The sequence below is a fragment of the Lepus europaeus genome, chromosome 19, assembly GCF_033115175.1.
Source record: "Lepus europaeus isolate LE1 chromosome 19, mLepTim1.pri, whole genome shotgun sequence".
In the NCBI taxonomy this organism is placed as follows: Eukaryota; Metazoa; Chordata; class Mammalia; order Lagomorpha; family Leporidae; genus Lepus; species Lepus europaeus.
The window spans coordinates 53457724-53467060 of NC_084845.1; the positions used below are offsets into that span (position 1 = coordinate 53457724).

A 9337-nucleotide genomic window follows, 5' to 3' on the forward strand; every position below is an offset into this window, starting at 1 on the left:
CAGCAGTTATGGGAATGGAGTGGGGTGTTTCCGAGCTGTTCCGGGGGCAGAAGGGAGAATAAGGGGAGAGAGGGGCATGAAAGCCTGGGATGTGCCCAAATTCTCCTTGAGGGCACCGCTAGGGTCTCCAGCAGGAGGAAGGACTCTCTCTCCAGGCAGGCCCCATGGGGCAAGGCAGAGGGAGGCCAACTGGCTCCCAATCCTGGACCCTCAAGCTAGGGAAAGCCTCCCCCAGCGGGGACACACACATGCCGCCCAGAGGCTGCCGTGCCGGGATTTGTGTTCGGTTCTATCGCCTCATTGGGGACCCTGGGTGGAAGCCATCGGGACGACCCCGCTGCCTCCACTGACCCGGGCCCAGACTCATTGACACGGTGCCCGCAGGTGCCTGCAGGAGTCCTGGGGCCAGATAACCTCCATGTACTTCAGCACGCGGAAGCAATACAAGTGGCTGCGCTTCAGCGAGGACTGTCTGTACCTGAACGTGTACGCGCCCGTGCGCGCGCCTGGGGACCCCACGCTGCCGGTGAGTTCTCAGCCCTCTGTGCCCCGCCTCCTCACTCTGCCACCCCAGCGCCCCGCTCAGGTCCCGGCTTTCCTCGCCCAGGTGATGGTTTGGTTCCCGGGAGGCGCCTTCCTCGTGGGCTCCGCTACCACGTACGAGGGCTCAGAGCTGGCCGCCCGCGAGAAAGTGGTGCTGGTGCTCCTGCAGTACAGACTCGGCATCCTGGGCTTCCTGAGGTGGGCGGGGCCTGCCCGGGGGCGGGGCCTCCTCTGGGAGGAGGAGGCGGGGATTGGGTGTAAGGAGAGAGGCGTGGTAGAGGGGGTGGGCCCACGTGGAGACCGTGGCCGGGACACTCTTGATGGAAAGGGCGTGGCTCGATACAGCCAACTGTCAACTGGGACCTGACTCTGAGGGAGTATGGTGCCCAGACTGGGTCTACCAGCGGCGTGGCAGGGCTGGGCGGGGTGGGAACCTCCTCACCTCGACTGTAGAGGTCCATGACCCTAACCTTGACTATCGCCTGCCCAGCACGGGCGACAGCCAGGCCCGCGGAAACTGGGCCCTGCTGGACCAGCTGGCGGCTCTGCTCTGGGTGCAGGAGAACATTGAAGCGTTTGGTGGGGACCGGAACCGTGTGACCCTGTTTGGCCAGTCGGCGGGGGCCATCTCCATCTCAGGACTGGTGAGCTCAATGCCCCCACTGACCTGCACAGACGCAGGCCGCGTTTTTGCACAAATGTGTCTTCCGCGGCCCTGACACGCGTGCAGATCTGTGCATACGAGGACTCGCCAGTCTGCAGATCTGCCTTCGCCCTCACAGTGGAGGCTGTCTGCTCCAATCAGGGGTAGCCTGATGACTGAACTGAGCCCCGCCCCCAGAGCAAGATCTCCCCTGCCGAACCCCACCATCCATCCTCTGGGCAAGACTGGGGCTACAGGCCAGACCTGAGTCAGGAGCCTGGGTGGAGATTCATCTTTGACCCTGACTCTTGGGGAACTACTGACGCACAGTGTGTCTGGAATGTGGATATAAAGGTACCTGTGAGGGACACGTGGCTGGGAAGTGAGCAGGAACCATATCACGCGGGGACTTGTGGGCCACAGTGGTGGCTATACTCTAACACCTGTGTGCCAGGCACTCTTGAAGCACCTTACATGTATTCACTCATTTAATTTCTCAACAGTCCAAAAAGAACAGCAAAGTTGTTGTCCCGTTCCCTGGATGAAGAAGCTGGGGCTCAGAGAAATTAAGCAATTTTATCCAAAGTGCACTGGGGAGCAGGGAAAGATTTTAAGCAGAGGAGTTATACAATCAGTTGTGCATTTAAAGAGAGAGGTCAGTGAGTTGGAAAGATGAAAAAGCAGAGACTTGGAGAGGGACTAACTCAGCAATAAAGTCTATAGCAGTGGAGGCAATGGGGGTTGGTTCTCAAAGAGAAGCAGGAAGGGTGGAGAGGATGGAGAAGATGGCTCTGTGCGATGCAGGAGCCCAGATAGACAGGACCGGAGCAGCTGGGGTGTGGGGATGAACAGAGAAGACAGGGGAGGCCCTGGGGCTGAGCGGATAACGTGGAGTAAGATACCAGTACCTAGGTGGGTATTGGCCAGATGGAGCATGTGTGCGGCCGGCCCCTGAAGTCTGAGGTATCCAAGGGAGATGATGGGGGCCCCAGGACTCGGGCAATGGAGGGAGGCTAAGAGGTGTCAGCACAGGTCACTGAGGCTGTGGGAATTGTGGGGCCCCCTCCCCCAGTCACTCATTTCTTTTAAGACTTAAAAAGATTCTTATCATTTTAAAATCGATCTGAAAGGCAGAGAGACAGACACAGAGACGGATATAGAGATTTCATTCGCTAGTTCACTCCCCCAATTCCCACAACAGCTGGGGGTTGGCCAGGCCAAGCCAGGAGTCAGGAACTCAATCTGGATCTCCCACATGGGAGGAAGGGGTCCAAGTACCCTATAGGAAGCTGGAATTAGGAGCAGAGACAGGACTCAAACTCAGGCACTCCGATATGGGATGCAGGCATCCTACCACCCCCATTTCTAACATGCAACAGAGGAAACCCCCTGCCTACAAATGCCACAATCCCAGATCCCCTCCAGAATCCCTGGGACCCATGCACAGACCAGAGGCAGGAGAGCACTGGAGGTAGGTTCATGATTCCACTCTAGGGCTCCCGACTCCCTCCCAGCTGCCTGCCCTTCCCAGGCTCCCTCAGACTGTCCAGCAATGGCCAGACAGGCACCCAAGGGGCCTGACTTATGTATCTTGAGGGTGCCCCACTCTCTACCCCTACAGATGCTGTCACCCCTAGCCCAGGGTCTCTTCCATCGGGCCATTTCCCAGAGTGGCACTGCCCTAATGAAAATCTTCATCACTCAGGAGCCACTGAAGGTGGCCAAGGTAGGTGTGTCTCCTCCTTCAGGGCTCAGCAAGGGGATGCAGAATGGAGGCATCCCAGAGCCCCCTTCTTCTCTCTGCAGAAGGTTGCCCGCCTGGCTGGCTGCAGCCACAACAGCTCCCGGATCATGGTAGACTGCCTGAGAGCTCTGTCAGGGGCCCAAGTGATGCGTGTGTCCAAGAAGATGGTAGGTGGAGCATCCCAGCTGCTTGTGGGCCACTCTCCTATCCTGGTACCCAGCCACCCCCGGGCACTTCCCCAGAGGCCCTGTGGCAGGAACACACTGGGGAGACTTCCTGTAACTCTGATCCCTTCTGTTCCCCTGCAGAGATTCTTCCACGTGAACATCCAGAGAGATCCTCGGGAGGTGAGCAGGCTGCACTCTGTAACTGCAGTATTTGTTGAATACCTACTGTGCACCTGCACTCAGGGTGTGCAGGGGAATGTTCAGCCCAATAGCACTTTCCTAATGGAACTATTGTTCCGGTGGGGAGAAACCATAATCCCTAAAATAAATGATATGTAAATAGCAACAGATGGGAAGGGTAAGGGGGTCAGGCCTGTTGGAAGAGGTAGAATTTTTTTAAAAATTTTTTAAAGATGTATTTATTTATTTGAGAGGTATAGTTACAGACAGAGAGATGGAGAGACAGAGAAAGGTCTTCCATCTGCTGGTTCACTCCTCAGATGGCTGCAATGGCCAGAGCTGAGCTGATCCGAAGCCGAGAACCAGGAGCTTCTTCCAGGTGCAGGGGCCCAAGCACTTAGGCCATCTTCTAGTGCTTTCTCAGGCCATAGGCAGAGAGCTAGATCAGAAGAGGAACAGCTGGGACACAAACCAGTGTCCATACGGGATGCCAGCACTGCAAGCAGAGGCTTAGCCTACCACACCACAGCGCCGGCCCCATTAAATTTTATTCATTTATTTGAGAGGCAGAGAGACAGAGAGAGCTTCCATCCTCTGAGCCACTCCCTAAAAGCCCTCAAAGGCTGGGGCTGGGCCAGGCCAAAGCTGGGAGCTGGAGATTCAATCCAGGTCTCCAGCATGAGTGGCAGAAATCCCGCCACCAAGGATGTCACTGCTGCCTCCGAGGGCCTGCGGCAGCAGGAAGCTGGAGTCAGAAGCCAAAGCTGGACACCAAAGCCAGGCACTCTGATATGGGACAACCGACACCTTAACTGCTAGGCTAAATGCCTGCTTCAGGAGAGGTGGAATTTTATTTTATTTTTCAAATAAAATTTATTTATTTATTTCAAAGAATGTGTTACAGAGAGAGGGGGATGGGGAGAGAATGGGAGAGCAAGAGATACTCCCTCCACCGGTTCACTCCCCAAATGACCACAATAGCTGCGACTGGGCCAGGCCGAAGCCAGGAGCCAAGAACTCCATCCAGATCTCCCACATGGGCAGCAAGGGCCCAAGGACTTGGGCCATTTTCTGCTGCTTTCCCAGGTGCATTAGCAGGGAGCTGGATCAGAAGTGCAGCAGCCAGGACTTGACCTGGAGCCCATATGGGATGCAGGCTTCACAGGTGGAGGCTTAGCCCACTGCGCCACAGTGCCAGCCCTGGAGTTTTCAATAGAGTGGGTAGGGCAGTCCTTAGTGAAGTAACATCTAGCAAAGATATTCAAAGGTGAGGGGCTGAGCTATGTGGGGCAAGCATCCCAGGTGCCAGTAACCTGGTCCTGTCTGTTCTGGTCCCCACCCATATCTACTTTCCCAAAGTCAGCATGGACAGCCCCAGCTTTTTCCAAAGAACCTGGGCACAGCACCTCTGATGAGGACCTGCTGAGCTGGGTGCTTAGGGACACGGGGACCTAGGAGGGTGTGTATGAGGACTGATGGGAAATGCCCCTTGCCTTGCAGACGACATGGCTCATGGGTGCTGTGGTGGACGGCGTGGTGTTTCCAGATGACCCTGTGGTGCTCTGGACCCGGGGGCAGGTTCTACCTGTCCCCTACCTTCTAGGTGTCAACAACCAGGAGTTCAGTTGGCTCTTGCCCTTTGTAAGTGAATATAGGGGTGCTAACCACAGTGGGGGCAGCAGAAGATGTCTCTAGGTCAGGTCCCTGTAGCCCCTCCAGAGGTGCCGCAGTGCTGGGGAATCTCCTATAGTCACTGGCCAGGAACAATGCAGGAGAAGAGGGGAGAAGAGCGACTGGTCTCTTGGAGGTCTGGGAGCTCCAGTTCCTCAGGTCACAGTGTAGAAGGGTTGTCATGTCCATTCTCAAGCCTCCAGGCAAATCCTGGGGCCCTGCCTTGCTCCTGGGTCAGGGTGGGTGGTCTAGCCCCATTTCAGCTCTGGTACAGGAGTTAGTAATGGACAGGAGGCAGGAGGCAAGAGAGGGTCATGGTCTCTTCGGGGGCTGTGAGCTCTGTCTGACAACCCACTGCCGCGATGGGCAAGGCCCTTGCAGCCAGGTGTGGTTCTGCTCAGAATCCCTCCTGCTGCTGAGGTCTGACCAACCCCTCGGTCCTTGTCTTATGGGCAGATCACGAAGTTCCCGCTCAACCTGAACCTAATGAGAAAGAAAATCCTCACCAGGCTGCTGTGGAGTATAAGCACCCTGTTGGTGAGGGGTCCTGCAGGGGGCAGGGTGGACCCCTCTTCTTCCTTAGGGCTCCCACCCAGGGAAATGGTCTTTGTTGTGGGGCCCCAGGGGGGTTGCATGGGCTACACAAGGTCTCCCAGACCGCTTTGGGGTCATGGGAGGCAGTTCTCATGCAGCAAAAACAAGGGGTAAGACCTGCCAGGAAGCTTCCCTTTCCCAAAACTCCTAGGGGACCGAGTCTGAGTCCACTGCAGGCCTCAGGGTAAGTGTGGCCTCCCTCCCAGAATGTCACTAAGGAGCAGATACCTCTCGTGATGGAGGAGTACCTGAGCAGCAGCGACAAGCACAATTGGAAGACGTACCGGAACCACGTGATAGACTTAGCTGGAGATGCCACCTTCGTCTACTCCACACTACAGGCTGCTCGCTACCACCGGGGTAGGTGGGGGCCCCGTGAGCAGCCACACAGGCTTGTCCCCCTCCATTGCTCATCTACCACTCTGTACTTCTGGCTGGAGCAGGATCCCAGGGCGCCACAGAGGAGGTAGCCAGCTCTGCCCTAGGGATGGGAGCAGGGCCTCAGCTTACCAGGGAGAGAGCCTAGGGTGGTGAGGATGGCTTCCTGGCTGAGCGGATAGACTTAGGGGCACCTTGAAAGTCCTGACTGGGGCTTGGAGAGCCTATGGGTGAGAGATCAAAAGTGAGGCTGGAGAGGAAAAACACCAAAGATCCTTAAATGCCAGGCCAAGAAAGGAAGCTTCCAGAAGGAGAAGAAGGCTTCTGTGATCCTTGCCATGATCATGTAAAACAGGTCTCAGCTTTGCAGGCTGCAGATGAGGAATCGCAACTCAGAGGGGCTGGACAAGTTGTCCAAGGTCACGTAGCAAATGAGTAGTAAGACAGGTGTCAAGTCGGCTCCCTTGATTCTGAGGTCAGAGCTCTTTCCCCTGTTAGGCGCAGGTGGGGAGGAGGCATGGGATGGAGGGGAAGCCCAGGCTGGGGCTTTTCCTGCCGCCTCCCTCAGCTACTCTGTTCATAGATGCTGGCCTCCCTGTCTACTTGTACGAGTTTGAGCACCATGCTTCCTCTGGCATAATTATCAAACCTCGCACTGATGGGGCAGACCACGGGGATGAGATCCGCTTCGTCTTCGGAACTCCTTTCTTCAAAGGTGCTAAAGACCAACCCGACGTCCCCAGCCTCCCCACCTATATATGCAGACCTGCCCCTCCAGCAGTGGGCCACAGGGGCCCTGCTGGTCCCTAATAGGGAATGCTTTCCCACATGGAAGTATGCTGCCATGAGGCAGAAGCAAAAAGATGCAGGTTCAGCATCCCCTGCTCCTGACTTCGTCCCAAATGCCACATTCTGTTCTGCTCCCAGGGCCATCCACAGGTGAAGAGAAGGCCCTCAGCTTCCAGATGATGAGATACTGGGCCAATTTTGCCCGCACAGGGTGAGTCTGGCTCCCTGACACATCTGGGCAGGGCTAGACCCAATGGCCAGCTGCTTCAGATGTTTGCCCTTACACATCCCACTGGAACTGCACAGTGTTTCTTCTCCCTCACTTTTCTCCATCAGTCATGAGATCCTCAGCCTTACTAGAATATGTCCCTCCCTGTGCCATGACCCACGCTCCCCATTCACATATCCTACAGTCACAGACACCAGCTCTTTTGCCCAGCCCAGTAGTGGGGGCTGGGACCTGAGGATGTCATGGACATGAGCTCTATTCTCCAGTAACTCACCGCAGGAAAACATGAAATTCCAATCAGGCACAATGAGTGCTGCACCAGGCGAGCATAAGGCACTTAGAGAGCAGAGAGGAGGCGTCTGGCTCAGCCTGGGTGAACAGAGTAGGCGTCAAGTGGAGGTGACATCGGAAATGAGCTTTGGCTAGCATTGTGACCACTTTCCTGTCTCCACATCCACTCCTTTCCATCCATCCCCCTTGTGTCCTAGACTTAGGGAGTCTTTCTGATATAGCATCTGACCAAGTCATTCACCTGCTTAAAACTATGCCTTCTGCCCCCAAGGATAAAGTCCCAGACCCTTAGCCTGGCAGCAAAGTCCCTTCGAAATCTGTCCTCGTCATCTCCTTCCCACATCTGTCCCCTTCACACACATTCTGTTTTTACCTAACTCCATCCTTCTCCTTTATCTTGGTTTGTTTTCTGTTGCTATTAAAAAAAAATACATGAGGCTGTGTACTTCATAAGGAAAAGAGGTTTATTTAGCTCACAATTCTGCAGATTCAAGAGCATGGCACTGGCATCTGCTCAATGTTGCTGAGCCTGGAGGGAGTCTCATGGTGGGAACACATGTGCAAGGGGGAGATGACATAGCTGGACAGGAAGCAAGCAAGATTCCAGGGCCAGGCTGGCTCTTCATATAACAATCCATTCTCTCTCTTTTTTCTTTTAAAGAGATGAATTTATTTATTTGAAAGGTACATTTCCAGAGATAGAGGGAGAAACAGGGAGATCTTCCATCTGCTGGTTCAATCCCCAAATGGCTGCAATGGCCGGGGTTAGGCCAGGCCAAAGCCAGGAGACTCGAATTCCATCTGAGTCTCCCAAGTGGGCAGCAGGGGTACAAGTACTTGGGCCTTCCTCCACTGCTTTCCCAGGCACTTTTGCAGGGAGCAGGATGGGAAATGGCACAGCCAGCACACAAACTGGTGCTCATATGGGATGCTGGTGTCCCAGGGGGTAGCCTGTACCATAACACTGGCTCCAACAAGCCATTATTGTAGGAACTAGCCTGGTCCTGTGAGAACTGCATTAATCCCTCCAGAGAGTGGTACCCCATGACCTAATTACCTCCCATAAAGCCCCACATCTGAAAGGTTCCACCACCTCCCAGCATTGCCACACTGGGGACCAAGTTTCTAGCACATCAACCTTTGGGGAGACAAACTCAAACCACATCTAAACCATAGCAGGCTTCCTCTGAACACCCTGGTCTGTGAATCTTGCACACACAGTTCGCTCTGCATGGAAGGCCTGCCCCGCCACTCACGTTCCTGCTTCCTTACAGACCTAACTACCATCTCTGAAAAGCTTTCTTGGACCCCAGCTCCTAAGGGGAAAGAAAATGAAGGAAGAATGAGAGAAGGCATCAAAATGAAGGAGACTAATTCTCTCTCCTTTCTCCGCCTGGACAGAAACCCCAATGACGGGAAGCTGCTCTACTGGCCACGCTTCGACAAGGATGAGAAGTACCTGCGGCTGGATCTTACTACACGCGTAGGGGTGAAGCTCAGGGAGAAGAAGATGGCCTTTTGGAGTAGGCTGCACCAACCTCAAAGAAGTGAGAAGCAGAGGCCGTTCTGAGAGTGCCTACATAGGAGGGAGCTTGTCCCACATGGCTTTGGGAAGACTGGTCATGAACATATCAGAGGACAAGAGTCCTGCATGCGCCCATCTAGGGCTTGCCAGAGCTCCCTACTGCCTCCAGGTCAGAGCTGCAGCCTTAGCCTGTCCCACCCCCTCCAGCCTGACATCCCATGATGCCCCCTACCTCACTGTCTATCTCAGGCTAGGCCAGGCCCAGCTCCCCAGCCTCAGGAAGACTCCCCTTCTCTCGTCCAAATCTTCCTACCCTGCAAGAGCTACTTGCACCCCTTCTTACTGGAAAGTCCCTTCAGATGGCCACTGTCCATCATTGCACCCAGCTTGTCATTTACTGTCCATCCTGCTCAACCCTCAACCTTGTGCTTATTCACATTGGCCTTGAGGCCCTGGGCAGGGTTTTGTTTTGTTTTGTTTTGTTTTGTTTTTTTGGTGATAGTGAGCAAAGTTTTCATAACTTGGGTTCTTTTTCCCTGCCTACACTCATCCCTGCCCCCTCCCCCCCACCAACCAAAGTCCT

At 54.9% G+C, this 9337-nt stretch overlaps 1 protein-coding gene across 1 annotated transcript; it reads left to right on the plus strand.

Moving 5' to 3' along the window:
- The first annotated feature begins 403 nt into the window (after positions 1-403).
- CES4A (carboxylesterase 4A) lies at positions 404-8799 on the plus strand. The gene is made up of 12 exons (XM_062177074.1): positions 404-526; positions 608-741; positions 1034-1187; positions 2808-2912; positions 2993-3097; positions 3239-3277; positions 4778-4918; positions 5405-5485; positions 5749-5902; positions 6504-6635; positions 6848-6920; positions 8631-8799. The coding sequence occupies exons 1-12, from the start codon at positions 419-421 to the stop codon at positions 8797-8799; spliced, it is 1395 nt and encodes a 464-aa protein (XP_062033058.1). The 5' UTR covers positions 404-418.
- The last annotated feature ends 538 nt before the right edge of the window (positions 8800-9337 follow it).